Below are 26,584 nucleotides of genomic sequence, written 5' to 3'. Positions count from 1 at the left end.
CAGTAATGGAGATTATAAACAATCTCTAACCAATTTTTAAACCTCATACTATTTAAAGTCTAGACCTGATATATTTGATTGCCAAATGCTATTTTCTAGTTTTTTTTTCTACAGCATGTCACATTAACACAATCTGTTAGCTACATTTTATAACAGTGGTTTAGCTTTATCTATTTATCTATGAAAAAGAAGCTGAAAGGTCACAGGAAATAAGCCTTTCAGTTCTGACACAACATCATTGACTTCATGGTACAGTAGCATCTCTACCCACACAATAGCTGTTCACTCAACAATAATGTTTATTGATGACATGATCCATCTTTTACAGGGTCCTCAGGGCCCAAACGGAAGAGACGGCAAAAACGGACTGCCTGGCCCCGCTGGCCCCCCTGGTCCCCCTGGCCTTGGAGGAGTAAGTCCACTGTTTTTACTCGCAAAATAACCAGCATGGCTCCATCTATCTCAAACTTGGTCCAAATGCAAATTTGACAAATTTGGAGTTGTATGATGTGTCATTATTGCTCCAATGTTGCAAATGAAACCAAGTTCAGAATAACCGGTAAAATATGTACATTTGACCCACATTTAACTTCATGGCAGTGTTCATACTCACTCCTGCAGCTGTGTCATACTGGCTGGTCCCATAAAGCACATTCCTGTTTTATTCCATAACCCCTGTTACCCTCATTGCCTCCTTAATGCTGTCATTACCGTGTGACCTTTGACCTTTTGACCTGTACCCATTTGACCCTGTGACCTTCTGAAAGCTAAATCATTGCATTCAGGATGGTTGATACTCTTTGAAGTCTATAAATCCTTAGAAAAAAGGCAGTATGCCCTGCTGCAGTTTAAGACTCTTTCGGCCTTTCTCATGGCTGATTACTGTAGTCATGCACATAACCTAGCATGGGACTGTTGGCTATTTATTTGAATTGGGTCAATGCACATTCTGTCTAATTATACTGAAATATAATTATCATAATTATACATATTCTAATGTTCTTTTTTTGCTGTTTCACAGAATTTTGCTGCTCAGTATGATGGCTCTAAAGGACCTGACGCCGGCCCTGGACCCATGGTGAGGGTCTCTCTCTTTCTCACTCACACACACGCGCACGCTCGCTCGCACGCACGCACGTGCGCACACACACACACACACACACACACACAGCTACACTGGTCCATGTCAAACCACACCGCTTGGACAGGTGTGTTTCACAGCAGTAGTATTCTACCATTGACCTTTACAGTCAAGTCATGATGCTGACTGACTCTACTGGACATGGGCTGTCAACCTTTCTCTTTTTGCTTTCAATCTCTACCTATGCATTAATAATTGGTTCATACTCTTGTATCAGTTTAACCAAGCTTGATTTATTTTAAATATACGTATTGCAAGAGTGCAAGCGTTTACATACATTTAAATTTGCTTACATTATCATATTGTTCATACTTATAGCATTCTTACAATATTTATATATTTTATAGTTGAAGAAAATAAATAATAATAATAACAACAAAAAAACAACAACAACAATCATAATTAAGTCGAATTTATAGATAATGAGAAAAGAATAAGTAGGCTTATAACACATACATACATATAGACAGTACACATACATATACGCATACATACTTACAGTGGCAATCTTCAGTTGGTGCTCCCCGCCGAAGGCCTGTCGGCTCCCAGCCAGCTATACCAAAGATGATATCTATACTGTTTACTAAAAGGTTGAATTGGCTTATGTTGTTATGTTATGTTATGTTATGTTATGTTATGTTATGTTATGTTATGTTATGTTATGTTATGTTATGTTATGTTATGTTAAATTAACTTAAGCTTAAGTTAAGTTAAGTTAAACTATATTAAGTTAAGTTTCTGTTTTATCTGTGTTTAATCTGCCACGGATCTTGGCTGGCAGACCAGAGGCTCTCAAAGTGGGAGGCGGGCCTCCCCAGGGAGGCTCCAAACAGTTTCAGGGGCTCAGTGAATGGAAGTGAAAAATATTGCACACGTTATTACATTAGTTATCAAAAGGAGATCACATTTGGTTCAATAGATAGTTCAAATAATGCCTCCAGACAGACAATTATCATAGACTATTTGCTGTATTCAATCTGAAGTATGCCACACAGCAATATCACTCTATCTTGGCTCAATTGTTGAGTGTCTAGGGGTCAAACAAAATAATCAGAGGCATTCAGGAATTGAGCGAAACAAGGGGAGGCCCACACTGTCTCAGACTTTGAAACCCCCTGGCCTAGATGCCAATTTTTTTTTTTCAATAATATTTTTATTCAATTTTAAATTTTACAAGACAAGACAACGACAAAGATAAAAAACAAAAACAAAAAGACAGGGCAGCTTAAACATTTCACAGAGACATAGATGTGGACAACCATGAAGAAAAGGATGGGCAGATGAATGCAAATACGATAAAATAAATTAAATTAAATTAGATGTACAAGGCAAAAGGCAGTACTCAGATGGCAGTATCACTTCGGTTGAGGTATCCAATAGTCAGTGTCTCTGCTAGGTTAGGGTCGATATATTTCAGGTAGGGCTGCCTAGATGCCAATTGAAGATTGCTGCATCTGTATATATACATGCACATCTGTATACAGCACCCATACACACACAAAAATGTTAATTCTTCAAAGGCTGAATCCTTCAATTGTGATCCACATAATTAATCCATTTATTCCACAATTTCAAATATTCAAATGTTTGATTTCTGATTCTATACGTTGTTCTTTCCAAGCTTGCTAAGTTTGATTCTTGATCCCTGTCACTACAACAAAGTAGGGCATTCATGACTACTGCATTTTAGTAGTCATCGACTACTCTCAAACAGTCGTCGACTAGTTGACAAGTCACAGTAGATAAATCATATTTTTTCACCCAATAGAAATGATCAATTCTCGCCCAAAAAATCTCCAAAACAGCCAGTAAAGGGTTAACTACGTGGGAGCAGCCTGGGGGTACAGTATGTGACATAGTCCTCGATTGGCTCTGAGAGGCTGTTTACAAACGAGGCGCTAAACCTCCAGCAACTTGTCTGAGCTGGAAATACCGACTGTTTGACTGCAGCAACAACATAAATGTAGAAAATGATTATTCAAACAAATCTATGTTAAATGTATTTATTTATATTGTTTATTCCTGAAACCACAGATGAACGTTTAGTCGACTATGATGCACAGTGTCCACTAGTGGTTTTAGTCTGTGAAACCCCTAAATTAAAGTAATTCTCTTATGATGCATTGATGATTGATGATTGATGACTGATGGTTGAGAGCTGCTAACTCAGTGGTTATTTCTCCTATTCAGGGTTTGATGGGATCTAGAGGCCCCCCCGGAGCTTCTGGACCCCCTGTAAGTACACACACATTGCATACAGTATTTATCCTCCCATAAACTGTCCAATCAATAGACTCTTATGGTGTAGTTGCCATGTTGTCTGTATCCTGATTGATTGCTGTGTGTTTCCTTCCTCAACAGGGACCTCAGGGACACACTGGACACGCTGGTGAGCCTGGAGAGCCTGGACAGACTGTAAGATTATCCTCCATAACGCCCATAATAATTACTGAATAGAACTTGGGTTCTTTAGGAGCCGTAGTTGATCCGATTATTCAGACCCACTCGGGTGATGCTGTAGTTGATCCGATCATTCAGACGCACTCGGGTGATGCCGACTTGATGATTTGAATGATTTGTCATTTGTGAGATCTCTAAACGCTCTTCATTGGTTTTCTTCCTCCAGGGCGCCTTTGGTGCTCGTGGACCCCCTGGCCCCGCTGGCAAAGCTGGTGAGGATGTAAGTAAACATTTGCACTTCTAAAATACCTTTGCAACGCTTTTCTTCAGTTACCTTAACAAGAGAATATGCGTATTCTTCTTGCCATCTGCAAGAAAAATAGCAAATTCTTGACTATTTTCAGGCCTGTAACTGAGACTTATTGGAGTTGTGGTTATAGTTGATTGTAACTTGAATATCGTGAATGTCTTTGTTGACACACAGGGTAACAACGGCAGACCTGGCAAGCCCGGAGACAGAGGAGTCCCCGGCTCTCAGGTGAGAGATAGCCACCAAAACACCAAACAGGAAGTGACACACAAGAAGGAAGTGAGGCATACTGTAAAGGGGGAGTGTCTTAGTAATCGCGTGTCTTTGTGTTGACTTGCAGGGCGCTCGTGGATTCCCCGGAACCCCCGGACTTCCTGGAATGAAGGGACACAGAGTGAGTGTTGACGTTTTCCTGAACAGACCACCTGACCTGCTCTCTCCTGCACACACACCTGGGCCCCAGTGACATGGAAGAAGAGATATAAAAGAAAAAACACTTGGACTAAAATGTTTTTGGAACAGTGCGCCATAGTGAACACCGCTGGGAGCGATTTGTAGCAGCCACATTCTCCTGTGTATGGATGGACTACACTTCGAGCACCTACTGTACTTCCTGTTTCCTGAGGAGTGAAGGAAAAGGAAGTGGCCTAATGCCACTTTGTCCCTGTTCCCTTTGATAACTTATCAATCAAAGCACTGGAATCGACTCTTTAAAAGACTCAAAGCAATTGGTGCACATGACTGCACAGACGGATGGGAACATCCCTTACTGCTGCCACCTTTCATGCACTTTCATATCCAAAGTAGGGGCATGGAGTGGCTGCTTTGGAATGTGGACATGCCTTGTTGCTGCTGTGAAACCACCGTTGAGGACACTGTACACACTTGAAGTCAAGTCACTATATCTCGAGTCCGAGCCGAGTCTCGAGTCCCCACTGTTCGAGTCCGAGTACAAGTCTGAGTCGCCAAAGCAGAGTCTGAGTCGAGTTTGAGTCGATTCCACAACATGAGAATGAATCCACACCTAGGTGGAACACGCGTGCCTGCCCTTGCACGAAATTGAATAATGTCATGGTATCAATATATATTTTATATCTTATGCCAATCAATTAACAAGTCCTCGTCTTCTGATTCTGAATGGATTAATGCTTGAGTCCAAGTCCGAGTCGTCGTTGCTCAAGTCCAAGTCGAGTCCTGAAAATGTAGTCTCTTAAAACAGATGGTTGGTAATGCTTTCGCCTAAACGTCTGCACGTCGAGCTGGGAAAACTTGGTCAAAACGGAAAGGGAAACTCGATGATAGGGGGATGTCCCGGATGTCCCGCCTAAAGGCTCGTATTTCTCCAATCACCTGCATCGGTTCGAACTTCCTGCGGTGAGAAACGTTAGCCCCCCCCCCCCCCCCCCAACTTCCTTTGTCCATGTTTTGTGGGCATGAATTACAGACTGTCTAATGGTGCATTCGCAGAATGTAGAAGAGACAGTCTGGCTTGAGAGACTACTGAAAATGTGTCCCGGACTCTCAGACTCAAGTCTACAACACTGGAGGACACCAATTGCCTCCCACATGACACTCCTCTCCTCTCCCATATGCATTTTTAATCATAGAAGTCAAAGAAGTAAACTTCTTCCACATTTTCTTTTTACCTTTATTCAGGGGAGTCTCACTGTGAGCAATGCTCTCTTTTTCAGGAGCACCCTGTTCACATTCACACACACATTCACACCTGGAAGCTGACCAGTACAATCACATTCTGATCTGCTGGCCACTGAACAGCTCCACTGGAGCGGTTGGGGTTAAGGGCCTTGCTCAAGGGCACCTCAGTGGTGGTAATGAGGGAGGGGCAGGCGCTGCCTTTTTACTTTCCCCACCCAGATTGATCCTGCCTGTCCTGGGGATTGAACCGATGACCTTCCAGTCACAAGCTCGCTTCTCTAACCATTGGGCCACCACTGCTCCAAATGCCCATGGAGCATGGATCATCCAGCATGGATCCCCACTGCCTCGCTGTCCCTAATGCGATCACTATTTAAGATGTATTTTCCCCTTATCTCCGCAGGTTGTAGTTTAGTGGCTGTCATGTCATGTGATGTCTGTTGTCCTCTAATGTCTCTCTCTCTCACTCTCTCTCTCTTTCTCTCTGTGTTTCAGGGTTACACTGGTCTGGATGGACGCAAGGGAGAGGCTGGTGGTGCTGGTGCCAAGGTAAGGTGGCACCATCCAACCTCTTCATGAGGTCAGATGTTTCCAACAAGTTGATTCATGTGATCCCGGTTTCCCACAGTCACACGACCATTTTTGATCAAATCCTGTTCACTAGAAATCAGGGATGCACAGTGGTTTTTATTGACTGATTTTTGGTTCAAGAACTGTTACTTCAAGTAACATAGTTTCTGCAACGACAACAAATCTTGAATCTTGAAACTTAGTTAACATAAGGAAAGTTTCTCTACTGTATTACCATACTGTAATTAATGGAATATTCCAACCACTGTATTTTGTCTGGGTTTTTACTTCAGTCATTCCCAAACGTCTTAGCCATGATGATATTGACGTCTGACCTTAAATTGCTTCACCCAAGATACCTCGTCACACTGACCCACTTTCTCCTGCCTCTCCTATAGGGTGAGACTGGTGCCCATGGAGCTGCTGGAACCCCTGGACTGGCTGTAAGTTTTTGATCAAATCAAAAGCACGCGCAGTATTTCGAGGAGATTCGCAAATGAATCACTATAGCTGATGACTTGCTTAGACACCTATGAGATTATAGTATTCTATACAGATGCACAAAGACAAATCTAAGAAGCTTGTCTGTTGTTTGCTATTTGCCGGATGGATGACAGGATGAACGCTGTGCTCTGATGACTTGCTAGCTTGCTGATCACGGTGTGTGTTCTGTGTGCGTTCCCTGCAGGGATCTCGTGGTATGCCTGGTGAGAGAGGTCGTGCTGGCCCCTCTGGCCCCGCTGGTGCTCGTGGTGCTGATGGCAACGTTGGACCCTCCGGGCCTTCTGTGAGTCCTGACCCTTCAAACCCCTTTTTGACCTGAGGCCCCTTGAATTGAATCTAAAGGCTGTTTTGTTGTTTGTTGTTTGTCGTACTGTTTGAGGCTCCTGTCTCATTCTGATGTAGTGTGAAAAATGATCTGCAGTTAGTTCAACCTAAAGTTTTTAGATGAGGATGGTTCTTCAGGATAGGTACATCACAACATTTTGACTGTATATTATGTAGAATAGTACCCGGATCAGAACCCATGTAGACTTTCAACCTTCATGTGGCCCCTGTGATGCATCTCTGACATCATATCTGCTGTTCTCCCCAGGGTCCTCTTGGTGCTGCTGGTCCCCCAGGTTTCCCCGGCGCTCCTGGCCCCAAGGTAGGCGTGATGTCACTTCCTGCAGCTCCCCCTCTCCTTCAACAACATTGCATTTTAGAGAGGTTTTATCTAGAGTCACAAAATGATTCTCGTGAACATGTGGACAGAGCAGTGTGCATCTTTCATAGAGATGTATTCTAAAATTAGCCAATCACCTTGCATTCATCAGTAGGGTTACACTTTACAATATGGGTACATTAATTAAGGGCTAATTAACAGTTAACTAATGTGGTTAGTAATCATTTACTAATGGTGTTCATGTTAACTAAGTATTAATTCATACATTATTTAATAGTTTAGGGTTAGTTCATGGTTATGGTTAGGGTATATTACGAGTTAGTTAATAAACATTAACTAAGGGTTAGTTAATGCTTATTGTGCATTATTAAGCATTAACTAACCGTTAATTAATGTATCCTTATTGTAAAGTGTTACCATCAATAGTTGTCCTCTAGTTGGTTCATTGTATAATATCCCCAAGGGAATTGCTAACACATTTTCCAATTACTGCAACACCGATCTGTTAATTTTGATTTTAAAATATCATATTTGAACCACTCACCTATAAACTAATATTTGATCACTTCAATACATACCAAAACAACTCTATTTTACTGATATATCGTTTGCTTCGTCAAAGCTTCTGCCATTGTACCACTGCTAGACAGCAGGCACCGATGCGATGGTGCTGACAGTGTGTGACTGTGGATGTGTCTGGTCTGTGACAGGGAGAGCTTGGAGCTGCTGGATCCAATGGTCCATCTGGACCTCAGGGAGGGAGAGGAGAGCCCGGACCCAATGGCGCTGTTGGCCCCGTTGGTCCCCCTGTGAGTATACAAAGATCACACCAAACACCCTTCTGTCATTTGTGATCGGGCCTGGGACAATCCTTAGTATTAGTTTCTGTTATTTACTACGATAAAATTGTTTATTGCCTTGAGTGTTTGATTTAGTCTGCCTAGATAGCAACATGAACAAGTTTCCTACTTTTGAGTCAATCCAATTTGTTGTGTTGTTTGATCAATCGATCAATTCCAAAAATGTAAATCCATTAAACAGAATTTTAACCCACTTAATCTGCTTATTATTATGGCCCATTTGGATGTCCTTGGAAGCTAAGCTGTTGCAAATCATGCCAAAGCAGTTAGCATTATTTTGGTGATATTATCACACGTCACATTATAATGCAATATGACAGTTATGATATCAAAGCACAAATGGCCCAGAAATACATATTTCTTATGTAATTATATTTGATTCTTCAATTTTGTTATTGTTTAATCTTCTAAACAGGATTGCTTGCATACCTTTTGCAGTCTTCAATTTGTAAATGTGTATTTGTCTTGATAAGATCTTGTTTCCTTGTTCTTTCCCCTATAGGGTAACCCTGGTGTTAATGGAATCAATGGAGCCAAGGGAGCTGCTGTAAGTAGAATGGTTATCAGACATGAGATGCATGAGGTCCAAGGTCATTTAGGGTCACATTATAGAGGTTACAGTAATCAGGCTATTGGCCATCAACAGTTACAGTAAAGCCCATCCTACACACACATAGATTATATATAATTATATATAATGAGAACAATAGCGCCTTACCCATATTTCTTCAATTTATTTGAATATGACTTCTCTCAAACAATAGGCCTACATGATCTTTATAAAAGCAAGAGACAGTGAATCAAGACTCACACTGAACATGAAGTGAGGCTGTTGTGATGGTGACCCACCTGTGTCCTGACATGCAGGGTACCCCCGGTGTTTCTGGAGGCCCCGGCTTCCCCGGACCCAGAGGAGGATCTGGATCCCAGGGTCCCCAGGGTTCTGCTGGAGCCAGAGGCTTGGCTGTGAGTACACTTTGTCCACCATTAGGGCTGAGTATCACCACTGATTTCCCCACTCCATACGATTTTGATACATAAGGTCCCGAGTCGATTCCATTCCCCATTTGATTCGATACGATACGATTCGGTATCGATATTTCAGTTGCAATAACAATTTAGCTTGGATATGAAAGACATTCTAAAAGAACTAATACTGTAAATTGTACAAGGAACCCTCTAACCTGGTGTATTATTACGAATATTCATGTTTACGATATCTCGTTGCGCTAAGAACCAAACCATGCCAGTCTAACGGGGTTAAAGCTTCAAGCATCCATGGGAAAAGGCAATATATTAAAAGATCGATATTGGGATTTATGAATCGAAATCAGTTCCTTCAAATGAATATATCGATTTGATATCAATATATAGCTTTTTTTTAAACCTAGCCCTATATACCATACACTGTGATGTAGGCAAGAATACACTGTGATGTAGGCAAGAATACACTGTGATGTAGGCAAGAATACACTCTGATGTAGGCAAGGATACACTCTGATGTAGGCAACGATACACTCTGATGTAGGCAAGGATACACTGTGATGTAGGCAAGGATACACTCTGATGTAGGCAAGGATACACTGTGATGTAGGCAAGGATACACTCTGATGTAGCCAAGGATACACTCTGATGTAGGCAAGGATACACTGTGATGTAGGCAAGGATACACTGTGATGTAGGCAAGGATACACTGTGATGTAGGCAAGGATACACTCTGATGTAGGCAAGGATACACTGTGATGTAGGCAAGGATACACTGTGGTGTAGGCAAGGATACACTGTGATGTAGGCAAGGATACACTGTGATGTAGGCAAGAATACACTCTGATGTAGCCAAGGATACACTCTGATGTAGGCAAGGATACTGTGATGTAGGCAAGGATACACTCTAATGTAGCCAAGGATACACTGTGTAGGCAAGGATACACTGTGATGTAGCCAAGGATACACTCTGATGTAGCCAAGGATACACTCTGATGTAGGCAAGGATACACTCTGAGGTAGGCAAGAATACACTCTGATGTAGGCAAGGATACACTGTGATGTAGGCAAGGATACACTCTGAGGTAGGCAAGAATACACTCTGATGTAGGCAAGAATACACTCTGATGTAGGCAAGGATACACTCTGAGGTAGGCAAGAATACACTCTGATGTAGGCAAGGATACACTGTGATGTAGGCAAGGATACACTCTGATGTAGGCAAGGATACACTCTGATATAGGCAAGGATACACTGTGATGTAGGCAAGGATACACTCTGATGTAGGCAAGGATACACTCTGATGTAGGCAAGAATACACTGTGATGTAGGCAAGGATACACTCTGAGGTAGGCAAGAATACACTGTGATGTAGGCAAGAATACACTCTGATGTAGCCAAGGATACACTCTGATGTAGGCAAGGATACACTCTGAGGTAGGCAAGAATACACTCTGATGTAGGCAAGGATACACTGTGATGTAGGCAAGGATACACTCTGATGTAGGCAAGGATACACTCTGATGTAGGCAAGGATACACTGTGATGTAGGCAAGGATACACTCTGATGTAGGCAAGGATACACTCTGATGTAGGCAAGAATACACTGTGATGTAGGCAAGAATACACTCTGATGTAGGCAAGGATACACTCTGATGTAGCCAAGGATACACTCTGATGTAGGCAAGGATACACTCTGAGGTAGGCAAGAATACACTCTGATGTAGGCAAGGATACACTGTGATGTAGGCAAGGATACACTGTGATGTAGGCAAGGATACACTCTGATGTAGGCAAGGATACACTGTGATGTAGGCAAGGATACACTGTGATGTAGCCAAGGATACACTCTGATGTAGGCAAGGATACACTGTGATGTAGGCAAGGTTACACTCTGATGTAGGCAAGGATACACTCTGATGTAGGCAAGGATACACTGTGATGTAGGCAAGGATACACTGTGATGTAGGCAAGGATACACTCTGATGTAGGCAAGGAGGATACACTGTGATGTAGGCAAGGATACACTCTGATGTAGGCAAGGATACACTCTGATGTAGGCAAGGATACACTCTGATGTAGGCAAGGATACACTGTGATGTAGGCAAGGATACACTCTGATGTAGGCAAGGATACACTCTGATGTAGGCAAGGATACACTGTGATGTAGGCAAGGATACACTGTGATGTAGGCAAGGATACACTCTGATGTAGGCAAGGATACACTCTGATGTAGGCAAGGATACACTCTGATGTAGGCAAGGATACACTGTGATGTAGGCAAGGATACACTTGTGTGGAACAAAGCCATGCAAGTCACACACTCATACACACATTCATTACACACAGACAGTTTGATCCATCATTCATCCTCTGTTGACCTCTATCTGTTTTAGGGAGATCCTGGTGCCCAGGGTGTGAAGGGAGACGGTGGTCCCAAGGGAGAGCCCGTAAGTATTGACCATTAAAATACGACGCTCTGTGTGTGGCGTGATCATATTATGCCATATACATTACATTACATTACATTACATTACATTACATTATGTATAGCGTCATACGATGCCCTTAAACTTCTCTGTCGCCTCCCCCAGGGACACTCTGGACCTCAGGGAGGCCCCGGACCTCAGGGTGAGGAGGGCAAGAGAGGACCCACTGGCGAGCTCGGTGCCACCGGCCTCGCTGGCCTCCGTGGAGGGAGAGTGAGTACCAGCGCCGGCCCACCTGCATCACACACATCCAGATCTACACACACACACACACACACACACACACACACACACACACACCGGAGTTGTTCAGATCATCCTCTAATGCAATGTGTGTCTCCTATAGGGTGCTTCTGGCACCCGTGGTCTGCCTGGATCTGAGGGAAGAACTGGTCCCATTGTAAGTTTTCGCAAAAAATAATATGACATTTGTAATTACAGTGAAATCATACGTAAAATAAATGTTTACATGGGTCTCCTTTAGTGAACAGTCACATGCTGATACTTCCTCCTCTTGTCCCTCCTCTTCCCCCTCTTCGTCTCTCTCTCTCTCAGGGCATGCCAGGGAACCGCGGTGCCTCTGGCCCATCGGGAGCTCGTGGAGCCCCCGGAGATGCTGGCCGCGCTGGCGAGCCCGGTCTGACCGGCCCCAGAGTGAGTCTTGTGATCAGCTGTATTTTTTTGAACCGTCGATCAGGGAAATATGAATATAGCTAGACCTCCTATAGAGATCTAATGAACTTTCGCTGTTGACTTTAAAAAGCGGAGGTAGGAGAGATAGGTAGCAGTAGCACTAACAGATGAATGACTGACAAGTACTTCATCTATTCAGGGTCTCCCAGGAAGCCCCGGAAGCTCTGGACCCCTAGGAAAGGAGGGAGCATCTGTGAGTATACTTTAATTTAATTATAACTAATTATATTGCGTTAATTTATTATATTTTATTATATTATACTGAACCTTTCAAAAGCCATTATTCGTCATCTCACCTTTGACTCAAAAGATACTTGTGATCATGTGATGTAATGAGACGCTCTACTTCCTGTTTCCTCCTCCAGGGTCCCGCTGGTCAAGATGGCCGCACTGGTCCTCCCGGCCCCACTGGACCCAGAGGCCAGCCCGGAAACATCGGCTTCCCCGGCCCCAAGGGACCCTCAGTAAGTAGAAGCAAGACCAGGTCTTGGAGAGATTATCTCCTGGGACCTTATTTAGTCTTATCCTGGAGTAAAGGAAATCTGCATTGTTTTGCGTGCCTAACCCATCTTCTCTCTTCTTATTCTTCTTCTTCTTCTTATCTCTTCTTCAGGGTGAGGGTGGCAAGCCCGGAGACAAGGGCGCCACTGGCGCCACCGGACTGAGAGTAAGTCTCAAATGATATGCAGCAAGTATTTACACTGTATATTACAACATAATAAAGATTGTTAAAGACATAGAAAACATCATTTTGTCACTGCTACATGTCATTGTGCCTGTCTCTCTGTGCAGGGCGCCCCTGGAGCTGATGGCAACAATGGAGCCACTGGCCCCGGTGGAATTGTTGTAAGTATCTCTCTGTATATGACCTTTGGAAGCTAGAATGTCTCCCTTGGTTATTGGTAGCTCCCCTTTTACCGACACATCTGCTGAATCACATGGGAGACAACCGACAATATGCCATCAGCGATGCTCTATGTCAACAGTGATCATCTTCTCTTTGTCTCCCTACAGGGTAATGCTGGTGAGAAGGGAGAGCAGGGAGCGCATGGAGCTCCTGGCTTCCAGGTTTGAATTTGCCATCTGTTACAATACACAATTTAGAACATTTTGAATCCAAGGGAATGTCATCCTCTGGCGTTGTTCTACCCTATTCCTGCTCACATGCAAATTTGACATGCATAATTTTGCCATTCAGTGCAGTGTTATCAGTTTTCAGTTGTCAGTTTTGTTGTTGTCAGAGGATTAAAAAGCCATTCACTGTAAGAACATAAAAACATGAAAAAACATTACAACATATTAGTCCCAGCAAGAGAGGCATCAAAGCCCAAATGGAGGGGAAAGATTTTAATTTGTAAGATGTGTCTACTGCACTGATCATATTCTCAGACTCCACCCAGCTTGAGTGCTGAACCTGGTGGCTGCTTGCTGAATTGAATTCAGTCAGTCACAGCCTGCTCATTACAGGAAGTGACACAGCTGAGAAATAATAAATAAATAAATAAATAAATAAATAAATAAATAAATAAATAAATAAATAAATAATATACACATAATCCACAACTGCTCTGGTGAAAGAGGAAGTGCTCTAATCAGAACAATATCAACACCGGGGATCCGGGTAGTATAGCAGTAGATTCCCTGCCTACCAACACGAGGGTCGCAGGTTTGCACCCCCATGTTACCTCCGGCTTGGTCGGGCATCCATACAGGCACGATTGTGTCTGTGGGTGGGAAGCCGGATTGGGCACTAGTGCCTCCTCTGGTCATCGGGGCACCTGGTCAGGTTGGGAGGGAACTGGTGGGAATAGCGTGATCATCCCACGTGCTACGTTCTGCCGGTGAAGCTCCCCCTGTCAGGTGAAAAGAAGCTGCTGGCGACTGCGCATGTGTCGGAGGAAGCATGGTGCTAATCTCGGCTCTCCCCAGGTCGGCAGAGGGTGGAGCTGCGACCGGGGCAACAGGGGAGAAAATTGGCAAAAATCAATTGGGGAGAAAATGCGGGGAAATCTGAAATAATAATAATAATAATAATAATAATAATAATAATAAATTATTATACAATATCAACACCAGGAGAACATTTGAAATCTTTCAAAATTATTTTTATTAAATGTTCTTATCAACTACAGAATTGGATATAAATTAAACATATTACAACAAAACAAAACCAGTAGAAAACAACAACATTTGAAATCTATTACCTGTAGAGTATATGTTTCATGATAGTACCGGTAGTACAATACATAGAAATGGTATTTATGTCATTGTTGCTGATGTTTCGGCTTGATATCCATAGGGTCTGCCTGGACCCGCTGGACCTGGCGGAGAGGGTGGCAAGCCCGGAGACAGAGTAAGTAACACACCGAGGTCTACAATGTTGTACAGTGAAATCATTGTAGATTATCTCTACTATTTTTAATAGCATGGAATTGGAGGATTAACATTGCATCTCTAACCAACCATTCATGTCACTATAGGGTATCCCCGGAGACCAGGGAGTTTCTGGAGCTGGTGGTGTCAAGGTAGGAACACCTGTCTATCCACACCCCTTTCTTTACAGATATGGTGCTAATATATGTAGCTGCCAATACTACTTTATTTCCAAGATGTCTCCCAGATTTTTGCATTCAATTTCAACAAAATGTCCAACCCAGTAGCCATAGACACTAATTACCCCTGTGTGTGTTCCTCCAGGGAGAGCGTGGTAACCCCGGTGCTGCCGGATCTTCTGGACCTCAGGGACCCATTGGATCCCGTGGACCTGCTGGAGCCCCTGGCCCCGATGGTGGCAAGGTAAGACGATGCTGCGACTGCACCCAGTGGCAGATACAGTCGGAACTAAAAAATAGTTTTTTACCCACACACATAGAGGAGAAAATATAATGTGTTTGTGTGTGTTTGTGTTAATTGACATCACATCTGTGCCGAATAAATTAAATACGTGCGTCATGTTGCTTGCGGTTTAGCACAAAGCGGAACCATTCTTTGTTGTGTGTGTTTGCAGGGAGAGCCTGGTAATGTTGGAGTTGCCGGTGCTGCCGGACACCAGGGACCCGGCGGTATGCCCGGTGAGCGTGGAGCCGGTGGTACTCCTGGAGGCAAGGGAGAGAAGGTATGTGCCTAAAATCTACTAGCTGCAATATCAGACGCACAGACTTACTATGGGAAGTGACATGCTGTCTGTCGATCTGTAGTCCATTCCTCTTGGAGATGTAGCTCTTTGTTTGAATCTGTCAAAACCTTCCTACAGTATACCACCAAATAAACTTTCCATTGATGAGAATGTCTCTCCCTCTCTCTCCCACAGGGAGAGGGTGGACACAAAGGCCCCGACGGCAACTTTGGCAGAGATGGTGCCCGTGTAAGTGTCTCTCCTCCTTCATGCACCTGATATACAAATTGTAGACATTCCTGGTAGTAGATTGACTCTACCAATCACAATCCTGCACTAAATGTGATCTCCTGTCTGTTTCTAGGGAATGCCTGGACCTGGTGGACCCCCTGGACCCTCTGGTGCTAATGGTGACAAGGTAAGTCGATGTTACAACTCAGCACCAAAAACAAATAACCAGGAAAAACCAGAATGTAGGTTATTAGGATGTAGCGGGTGACTAATGGTAAATGTCGTGGGGTCATTGCTACGTCTTAAAAATGGCTGCCCCTTGCGTTATCCAAGATGGCGGAGGGACTTCCGAGCCAGTGACCTACAATAGGAAACCAGCTGCACATGTTTTCTTGTTTTTGTTTTTGTTGCCAACTTGCCATACATTCACTTCCTTGTTGATCAAGCCCACTATGCTGGCCCTCCCATTCCCCTGTAGCGGAATTTACAATTGCCCCCTATCTACCATTGTATCTACTATTGTTTCTGAAGCTATAACCTCAGCACCGCCACTTACTGGCCATTTCATAGTACTACATCAACAGCCCGACTCCAGCTCTGATTAAGGTAACAATGGTGATGAATAAATGCAGCAAACAAATAGACAACTTTAATACATGTTATATATTTTAGTCTTTTCTGTGAATAACGGACGCTAAATATTTAAATGGCATTTGATAGAGTTAGCTTCATAGCAGTAGATTACATTTTCCTGGCTGCTTAGGGAGGATTTTCATTTGAAATATTCACCATACAACTGACAATGTTTTGAAACTGAATGTCGACTGAAATTAGGGCTGCCACTAACGATTATTTTCATTATCGATTAATATGTTGATTATTTTCTCAACTAAAGTCTATAAAATGGTGAAATATGTCAATGAATTTTCCCCTAAAGCCCAAGATGATAAGTCCTCAAATGTCTTATTTTTTGTTCTGACCAACAGTCCACAACGCAAAGATATTCAGTTTAGTCATAGAAGACTAAAGAAACCAGAAAATATTCACTTTTAAGAAGCTGGAACGAGATAATTATTATTATTTTCTTAAAAGTTAGTCTAAATGAATCATCAATTATTTAAAAAATTGTTGCCGACTAATTGATCGACTAATCAATTAATTGACTAATCGTTGCAAGTCTAACTGAAATGGATGATCAATCATCAACAGAATATGAATATTTGTTTATATTCTATGACACTGACATGTTATACAGTGCTGGCTTTGGATGGAAGGATGATAGATCAGTAGATGGATGGATGAATGGATGGAAGTCATGGATTCACATGATTGCTGCTCTCCGTGTGAAGCCAGTGAACGTGTCATGACTCAGTTCTGATGTCACACGCTCTGACAATCCTCTATCACTGTTCCCTCTGCAGGGAGAGACTGGTTCTTTCGGACCTTCTGGTCCCGCTGGAGCTCGTGGAGGCTCTGTAAGTAGTCCGGACTCATTTCATACTAATGATCATCACCCACTACCATTTTCACTCCAAAAAAAGATCCAAAGACTTTAATGTCAGAGGTTGATCTTAACACCTGCTGCTTGCTGTCCACAGGGAGAGCGTGGAGAGGTTGGACCCGCTGGTGCCCCCGGATTCGCTGGACCCCCTGTGAGTCCACACAGCCAAACACTTTCGTATACAGTATACCATACACACATGCTGTCCAAGCACTAGGACATCACTAACGCACACACACAGACGCACGCACACACACACACACACACACACACACACACACACGCGCGTGCACACATACACACACACATGCCCAGGTACTGACCCACCCCCCTTGCTGTCCCTCCCTACAGGGTCCTGATGGTCAGGTTGGAATAAGAGGAGAGCGAGGACCTGGCGGAGGAAAGGGAGATGTTGGCAACGCTGGCCCTGCCGGCCCCGCTGGACAGTCTGGACCTTCTGTTAGTACCCTTCACACTGGATACACACACACACACACACTGGCATGGCCAGGTGGCACATCTGGGAGTATAGAGGAACTTTCGCACATCCAGCTATATTGGTGCTGAGCTAAACTGTATATAACAGAAAATCAATGAGACAGACAACATTTAATAGACAATTAAATGTTTGTGGGAGCAGAAGAAATCTGTGTTGCGAGCCCTCTTTTCTCATGTGGCACATCTGCCCACACTGGGATAGGTTTGAGAGAATAGTGAGACTCACTGTTTGATTTAAGCAGCATTCACGTTGGAATGACATGTAGTTTTGGGCCTAGTGTTAGCATTGCCTTGATATAGCATTGGGATAACAGATGATGATGAGATAAGAAATGGGGTACTATTTGAACTGCAATGTGCCATCATGAAGTTGCCTGATTTGAACCATCTTTCTCTGTTTATCTAGGGTGCTTCCGGTCCTGCTGGACCCCCTGGTGCTCGTGGTGACGGCGGCCCCTCTGTAAGGACTGATCCATAATTCATTCACAATTACACTTATCCACAAACTATGTAACTTGCCAACAACACACACCACAACAACAACAACAACAACAACAACAACAACAACAACAACAACAACAACAACAACAACAACAACAAACACACACACACACACACACACACACACACACACACACACACACACACACACACACAGACATTTTCTCAGTATCACACAAGACTGGCATGGTCAGGCATGCCAAACTGTCCCTTTCACATCAAGTTCAAGCTACCAAAAGGACATCTGGTCATCGGAATTGAAGGTCTGGAGTTGTTGTTGTCTGAATTGGAAACACTTTTGACATAAGGGTGAAGCCTAAAGAGACTTTTTCTGGAAGGCTGAGGCAACAAACTGACCTCTTTGCTTCTCATTCAGGCCTTAAACGAGCGAGCGAGCTTTTAGAATGATGTAACAAAGTGTTGGACACTGGACTCTTTGATCATTTAGTCCACTGGCACAGCTGTGGAAATTGTATGTAAACTTCAACCAGTCATGAAGGTAGAGACAGTGTAGCCTTTCTCTATCAAATCCACTTATCATCAATTCAAATGAACAATCTTTAAGTGTACTCTCTAGTGTTTTTGGGGAAAACAGGCTTTTTTCCTGTCTGCACACCATGGCCAAGAACACACACACACGACCTCTGTATAACCTTTGACTTCGTGTTTCTGACATCAGGGTCTGACTGGTTTCCCTGGTGCTGCTGGCAGAGTTGGTGCTGGTGGTCCCGCTGTGAGTATTCAATTCCTATTTCCTGTGATCAATGCACACACACACACACACACACACACACACACACACACACACACACACACACACACACACACACACACACAAACAGACACATACACTGGACACATTGGATTACAGTATCAATAACTTCATAATTTGTTCTTTAAGATTAATTTCATCTTCTCATCATTCATTACTCACCATGCTGCGCCTCATATCATGTCTTCAGATTGAGCGATAATGAAGCAGAACCATCTAATACTCTTGTTTCATACATTCGTTCACACACACACACACACACACACACACACACACACACACACACACACACACACACACACACACACACACACACACACACACACACACACACTCACACGCAGTGTTGGGGGTACCGTAGTTAACTACATGCAGTTCAATTACTAGTTTACCTATTATTTTTCAGTAGTTAACTACTTTGGACCATGTAGTTTAGGTACAGTAGTTTGTTACAAACTACAGTAGTTTGTTACAAACTACATATTCATAGTATTCTTGTGATGTTTTCTGCAGTTTGACAAGCTAATTTTTTGATTGGTCTTTGTTTGGTAAACTATTTTAACGTAGTTCCCCCCAACACAGCATGCATGCACACGTGCGCACACACACACATACATACACAGACACACACACGCAATCATACATGTACACAAGTTTCCCTATCATGTTTGACATGAAGCCTGAGCCTCCTCTATCTTCCCCTCACAGGGTATTGTCGGACCCCCCGGCCCCTCTGGTCAAGCTGGTAAGGACGGTCCTCGTGGCCTCCGTGGTGACGTTGGCCCCGGTGGCGCCTCTGGAGAGCAGGGTATGGTTGGACCACAAGGTCTGGCTGGAGACAAGGGACAGTCTGGAGAGTCCGGTCCCCCTGTAAGTCAGGACAACAGCTAACAAATTTCATAACAAAAGTTTTTTTTTAAGTAAAAAGATTCAGAAGTCAGTAATGACTTCCAACAAGAATTCATGAACACACCTGATTTTCTATGTGCACTGTGCTCGTATAGACCCCTGGATGTCCCTCCCCAGCTCATCGGTATGTGTTGTGTGTGTGTGTGTGTGTGTTTAGGGTGCTCCTGGTACCGCTGGACCTATGGGGGTGCTCGGGTCTCAGGGATTCGTTGGTCTGCCTGGAACTAGAGGCGATCGTGGTGTGCCCGGTGGTGCCGGTGCTCTGGTAAGTCCAGGGTCATGTGATCACTACCACACCACACCAACACAACCACCTTTTGAATGTGTGTAGTAATCTGTGGAGCATGTGAAAGCCTTCATCTGCAACATTGTTGCCAAGATAAGATCAAGTCAAGTCAAACAGATCCGTAAAGATCATGGACCAAATGTGTACTGGCAGTAGAATCTCACTGGTCCAGACGATGAACTGTTGTCCAGATTCAGCAATAGCGAGCACACTCAATCCAATGAGAAGACTTAGGTGCAGGACCAACAAAGACTGTGACACAATGAACTGTGAGATGTTCAGAAACCTGAAATACATGTGAAATTCTGGAACAAGGCTTGTTCAAAATATCAAACATGCATGACTTCCTTTACTTACCTGCATCAACAATACATTCAAGATTACACACAATATAACAATATCTATTGCTCCATCTTTTTCTTTTATCATCATTGTCCCCATTTTGTTAGGCTGGTCTGAATGAACATAATCATCTCCCAGATGGACAACGATACAATAGCTACTGTATATTATGTTCATGGCCCATGCATGTCTAAAGAAGTTACTTGGACTCTAGTCAACTGGTCTACATATGAAGTCATTGTATCTGACGCAGTGATCCTCTGTGCCCCCCCCCCCCCACACACGCACACACAGGGAGAGGCTGGTAGAGGTGGACCCACTGGTGCCCCCGGACCCCGTGGTCCCTCTGGCAACATTGGCATGCCTGGTATGACCGGAGCCCAGGGAGAGGCTGGACGTGAGGTAAGGATTGACCATGCCAACTGACAGTAGGTCAATGACCTGTAACTGTGACTCATGCTACCTGGAGGGAGTTGCTGTATCTGTCTAGGAGTCCTAGGACTAGATGATGTAGGACCTAGATCATCTAGTCCTAGACAGATAACCTAGAACCTAGATTCTAGGTTAAGAAGGCCTGTTCTGCTATGCTTGAATTTGTATGTTCATCACCTTATGCTCATGGCAAATGTAAGGTCAAACAAAGTCTCGATTCCTGCTCGTGCCCAAGCTGCATTGCTTACACCTACCTGGCATGGTTTGGTAGCCTGGTATAAAGTTACAGTAAGACTGTGTCATCCACAGGGTAGCCCCGGTAACGATGGACCCCCTGGCCGTCCTGGTACTGCTGGATTCAAGGTATTGTCCTCTCTTGCACCTTAAACCACCAAAAGAAATACATGTGTGTATACAGGATAGACACACACACACACACACACACACACACACGTTCTATGCTCTAACCTGCACCCTTTGCCGCCATGCTCACAGGGAGACCGTGGTGAGCCTGGATCCGCCGGTCCCCTGGGAATGTCTGGAGCCCCTGGACCTGCTGGACCTAGTGGAGCTGTTGGCAGACATGGAAACCGTGGAGAGACTGTAAGTATTGCCACTGACCAGCTCAAGATGGACTGAGAATCAGTGAGGCTTTCATCACCATTTACAATCAGTAACATTTGCACTCATCGAGCGTCATTCGGCTCATTTCCTTCATCTTCTGTTTCTTCTTGTCTCTCCTCTGTAGGGCCCCGGAGGTGCTGGTGGACCCGCTGGACAAGCTGGACAAAGAGGTGGCCCTGTAAGTATAAAACTATACAAGCATATAATCATTACAATTCTGATTCTGATTCTGATCATTCAAATATAGCATTCTACTGTAGTGAAATGATGTTCCTGACTCTGTGTGTGTGTGTGTGTGTGTGTGTGTGTGTGTGTGTGTGTTGTACTAGGGACCTGCTGGACCTCGTGGTGAGAAGGGAGGTGCTGGAGAGAAGGGAGAGAGAGGCATGAAGGGTCTGCGTGGACATGCTGGTCTCCAGGGAATGTCCGGACCTGGTGTGAGTGGCTGCACACACTCATGGCACTCAGGGAAAATCCTATATAATCTGCCACTACTGTGTTGGAAAACCTCTGTTAGCGGTCTCAAAAGTCATTTGTTGGCGTGATTCTCTCACCACAGGGAGCTTCTGGTGACTCTGGATCTGCTGGAGCATCTGGACCCGCTGGACCCAGAGTGAGTGGAAAACCTTCTTAATACGCCAATACACTTCCTGGTTGCTTCCCCCGTATCAAGAGAAGCTATCCTTTCTCCTTCTGAATCTTAACCAAAACTGATCTCAGGTCAGCAGGGCGATTCACACTACTACACCATAGCGGACAAATTACCTCGGACTGTTCCACTGTTTTATGATGAAGCATGTATAACTCCCCACATTTTCACTGCTTTATTCTGCACTACCTTTTTTTAGTTATTTAAAAATTGTATTGTCCATTTAAACACAAAAAAAAAAAAAAAAACGACACTACAAAACAGGTAAGACGGTTAAAAAATAAAATCAATGGGATGGGGGGATGCAAGGGAGTCACACCCTGAACCTGTAATAGCATTCAGTAGTATTCGAGCAACATTCGAGCGAATATTTGACAGTTTCCTGCTCATTGATCTTCTCTTTAGGGACCTGCTGGACCCCACGGACCCCCTGGTAAGGATGGCAGATCTGGTGCCCATGGTAACATTGGCGCTCCTGGTGCTCGTGGACCCCCTGGATACGTTGGACCCTCTGTGAGTACATCCACAGTGTCTTCATCTCCTTATACACTCTCTTTGGTCCTTTTTGTCTCCGACTTCAATGAGATACTTCAAAGATCCAGCTGTTCCAGTGATCTGCATACGAGTCCATTTTCTTACCCATCTCTGCATCCATGACCTCAGGGTCCAGCCGGACCTCCCGGTCTTCCCGGACCTGCCGGCCCCGCTGGTGGTGGATACGACGTCTCCGGTGGATACGATGAGTACAGAGCCGACCAGCCCGCCCTGAGAGCCAAGGACTACGAGGTCGATGCCACCATCAAGTCCCTCAACACTCAGATTGAGAACCTGCTCACCCCCGAGGGATCCAGGAAGAACCCCGCCCGCACCTGCCGTGACATCAAGCTCAGCCACCCCGACTGGAGCAGCGGTACGTTTAGACTATTTATTTACTTCTATTGGTGGTTCTCACCTAGACTTCATGCAGGACCAAGAGAGTGAGATCACTCTATTCTCGCCCTGTTTTGAGCCTCTCCTCTCCTCCTCTCCTCTAGGATTCTACTTTATCGACCCCAACCAGGGCTGCAACAGTGACGCCATCAAGGTCTTCTGCGACTTCTCCACCCGCGAGACCTGCATCTACGCCCACCCCGAGAGCGTCTCCCAGAAGAACTGGTTCAGAAGCACCCAGGCCAAGAAGCACGTCTGGTTTGGAGAGACCATCAACGGCGGCACTGAGGTGAGCCACAGACAGGAAGCAGATTCTTAAAACCAGTGGTACGATTGGTCGATCAAAAACAGGGCAATGGCCAGTGTTGGGAGTAACTAGTAACTGTATTTAAACTACTTTTTGCAGTAACTAGTAATCTAATTACTTTTTCAAATGTAGTAAGTCAATTAATTGGGGTTTTAATTACTAATTTTCAGTAACTTGCCCAACACTGCTGATGGCTGGTATGATCGGCCAGCCAGTTAGATTCAGCTTTATTTGCATTAAGAGGGGATTTAATAGCTCATTACACTGTAAACAAGTTGGTCAAGTGTAACTTCACAAGTAGATACCAGAACCAGACAAATACTGTAACAAAACCCAAATATCCTCTGCAAGCCTCACTCAAAGTCCTGTTCTCCTTGAACCACCACCCTACAGTTCGCCTACAACGATGAGACCCTCAGCCCCCAGAGCATGGCCACCCAGCTGGCTTTCATGCGCCTGCTGTCCAACCAGGCGAGCCAGAACATCACATACCACTGCAAGAACAGCGTGGCCTACATGGACGGCGAGAGCGGCAGCCTGAGGAAGGCTGTGCTGCTCCAGGGCTCCAACGACGTGGAGCTCCGGGCCGAGGGCAACAGCCGCTTCACCTTCTCCGTGCTGGAGGACGGCTGCACTGTGAGTAGCTCCATGGCTTCGTTTCTGCTCACATCTCTGTATACATCTGCTCTTTCGAACAAGAGAATAGCGGATAGTTATGGATGAATGAGAGAATGAGAATCACTTTTATGGCCACAGTAGGTAATCGGATTACATTCAAGGGATTTGACTTAGTGTAAGTATGCAGCGTCACAGTCAACATCAATAGTCAGAAGACAAATCAAAAGATAACATGACTAAAGATCCAAAGAAATGTGTCCAATACAATATATAGACTAATTAGAAGGTCCTGAGTGAGTGATCAATAGGAATTTACAATACAAAAGCTGCATGATGTAGGTTAAAGAGAATAATATACAATAAAAAGAATAGAGTAAAAATGGTGAGAGAAGCAGCTATGGTACGTTAATGTAATGTATGCAGTCCAGCTGCAGATGTGTGCTGGTGGTGGGGGGGGGGATTTTGGCCTGTTGTTGAGGTCAGTTGTGGACGGGCGATATGTGGATAGTGATGTTATTGCATCATTTGGGTGATACAGACATGTGTTCAGTCATAGAATGTGTCAATATAACCTAATTCTGTCCAGTGCTGGGGAGATATGAATGCCGTTGCAGGTGCAGACATGTATTTTATTGATTATTTTTTCGAAGTGTCTAGATTAAATAAAGTAACCTGTTTTTAGAGTGGCTTGTTGTGTGATGTGTATCATTTTGCTACAGTGCAGTATTCTGACATTTGCTCTCTCCCTCTCCTCCTGCACCACCGCAGAGACACACTGGCGAATGGAGCAAGACAGTGATTGAGTACAGAACGAATAAACCTTCTCGCCTGCCCATCCTCGACATTGCACCTTTGGACATTGGTGGAGCTGATCAGGAGTTTGGTTTGGACATTGGCCCAGTCTGTTTCAAATAAATAGACTCATGTTAAATTAACACCCAAAAGAGAGAAAGAAAGAAAGAAAGAAAAAAAGAAAATCTCTGCCCTTCTTTCCGTGTTGTTTTTTTTATACTGAATGCTGACTTCTCCCTGCACATCCACTTGCTTAAGCTGGGCAACTATCGGAAAGGACTGTGAACGGACTGAACGTGGGAGCGTTTGTGCAATGCAAATTAATACAGCCACCAAAAGGGACGCGGGAAAACACCTTGTTGTGGGACATCATGTCATCCTTTTGTAAAAAAAATAAAAGAAGTGCAATAAAAACGCTGAAAGTATGCATCACTTTGTGGTCTTTGTATATCTTCGAAAGAGGAGGTTTAAAACCACAATTTCCATGAAAAAAAGGTTTAAACTACCTCATGCCTGTATGTAAAGAAAATACTATTGACGAAACCTGGGTCCACAACCGAGATGTTATCAGCTGTTCCAATGCTTCAAGCTCTGTCCCGTATCGGAAGGTACTCAATTACTTGAAGCAGGGATCTATGGTGCTAATATGCAGCTGTGGAGCGAACCACTTTTTTACTGTATTACTTTGTATTGACCCTTGAGGAGTCTTGCATAGGTCCCCCCCGATACTCCCCCACTTTAAGCAGGTGGAATGTTCCTAAATCTGATGTCTGTCTGGTTTTGTTTGGTTTGTTGTTTTAATTTTTGTTTTGTCTAGAAGGTTTTTGTTTTTTGTTTTGTTTTGTTCAGGTTTTTTTGCTCTTCAATCCCACAACCAGTGTTCATACTGACAGCACATATTTCATCCAATTCTGAATGGTTTTTTTCGGCGGCCTCTCTCTCTCTCAGAAAAAATGACACCACAAAGTCTATTGTACCTATTTTGTATATGTGAGATGTTTAAATAAATTGTGAAAAGTTCTGAAATAAAGCATGTCCCATGTTCCAAAACACATTATTCGGTGACTTAAGTGCTTTCATGTTTTAATGACACCATTGACTTAAGTGCTTTCATGTTTTAATGACACCATTGAAGGCTGGAGTTTACCAGCTGTCACTGTACTGTGGTTATAATAGTCTTCAGTTTGGCTGATGATTTACTTTATCATCTTTGAAACATCTTCATATTGTGGAAGCACCTCCAATATCTTGATTTCTCCCTCCCCCTTTTCTTGCTTTTTGAACAGTACATCAACTATTGTGTACAGTACATTTCTGTTTACACTGTCCATGCCAATGTCTGATTACTAACTTGCATTGTTTCCTGTAAATATGCATCCTCTGATGTTGCTTTTTCTTGCATAATACAGCTTTTGCATTCAAATAAATTGGTGTGATTTGGATCACGGCTTGTATTGCAGTGATGCATGCACCTAGTTATTTGTTAGCTCCATTATGGAAACGTATGCTGTATTGAAAAATGACAATGTTATGGCAAAGCTGCAGCCTGTCAGTGTTGCTGAAGAAACAAGGCCACACAATGTGGGGCTGAATTGGTTGGATGAAAATGGAGTGGGAAATGTATTGAGAGAATAAGAGGTTCCATTCGGGTGAATTGCAGCATAATTGGCCAACACTACATGAGGAAAAAGGAAAACATAGAGCAAGAGAACAACATGCACTAGAACCAAGAGAGATGGCTGAAGTTTACCCCTCCCCCCAATAAATAAATAAAATGAAGAGCAAATTACACACTTTAAAAGCACC

The 26,584-nt window shown here is 43.8% G+C and overlaps 1 protein-coding gene across 1 annotated transcript; it reads left to right on the top strand.

Moving 5' to 3' along the window:
* The first annotated feature begins 340 nt into the window (after positions 1-340).
* Positions 341-26,220, top strand: col1a2 (collagen, type I, alpha 2). The gene is made up of 47 exons (XM_083646737.1): positions 341-412; positions 1,022-1,078; positions 3,332-3,376; positions 3,503-3,556; positions 3,768-3,821; positions 4,026-4,079; positions 4,192-4,245; positions 6,003-6,056; positions 6,476-6,520; positions 6,766-6,864; positions 7,174-7,227; positions 7,956-8,054; positions 8,608-8,652; positions 8,973-9,071; positions 11,486-11,539; positions 11,684-11,791; positions 11,925-11,978; positions 12,134-12,232; positions 12,411-12,464; positions 12,637-12,735; positions 12,885-12,938; positions 13,064-13,117; positions 13,286-13,339; positions 14,571-14,624; positions 14,752-14,796; positions 14,969-15,067; positions 15,279-15,386; positions 15,582-15,635; positions 15,751-15,804; positions 17,039-17,092; positions 17,216-17,269; positions 17,470-17,577; positions 18,023-18,076; positions 18,797-18,850; positions 19,598-19,759; positions 19,956-20,063; positions 20,721-20,828; positions 21,168-21,221; positions 21,354-21,461; positions 21,607-21,660; positions 21,812-21,919; positions 22,042-22,095; positions 22,537-22,644; positions 22,795-23,041; positions 23,166-23,350; positions 23,762-24,004; positions 24,755-26,220. Exons 2-47 carry the CDS (start codon positions 1,076-1,078, stop codon positions 24,899-24,901), a joined length of 3,813 nt encoding a protein of 1,270 aa, XP_083502863.1. The 5' UTR covers positions 341-412; positions 1,022-1,075; the 3' UTR covers positions 24,902-26,220.
* The last annotated feature ends 364 nt before the right edge of the window (positions 26,221-26,584 follow it).

Source organism: Poromitra crassiceps, assembly GCF_964638095.1.
Source record: "Poromitra crassiceps genome assembly, chromosome: 11".
Taxonomy (NCBI): Eukaryota; Metazoa; Chordata; class Actinopteri; order Beryciformes; family Melamphaidae; genus Poromitra; species Poromitra crassiceps.
Note: the sequence above shows the minus strand (reverse complement) of the source record. Positions and strands in the feature narration are given on the sequence as shown.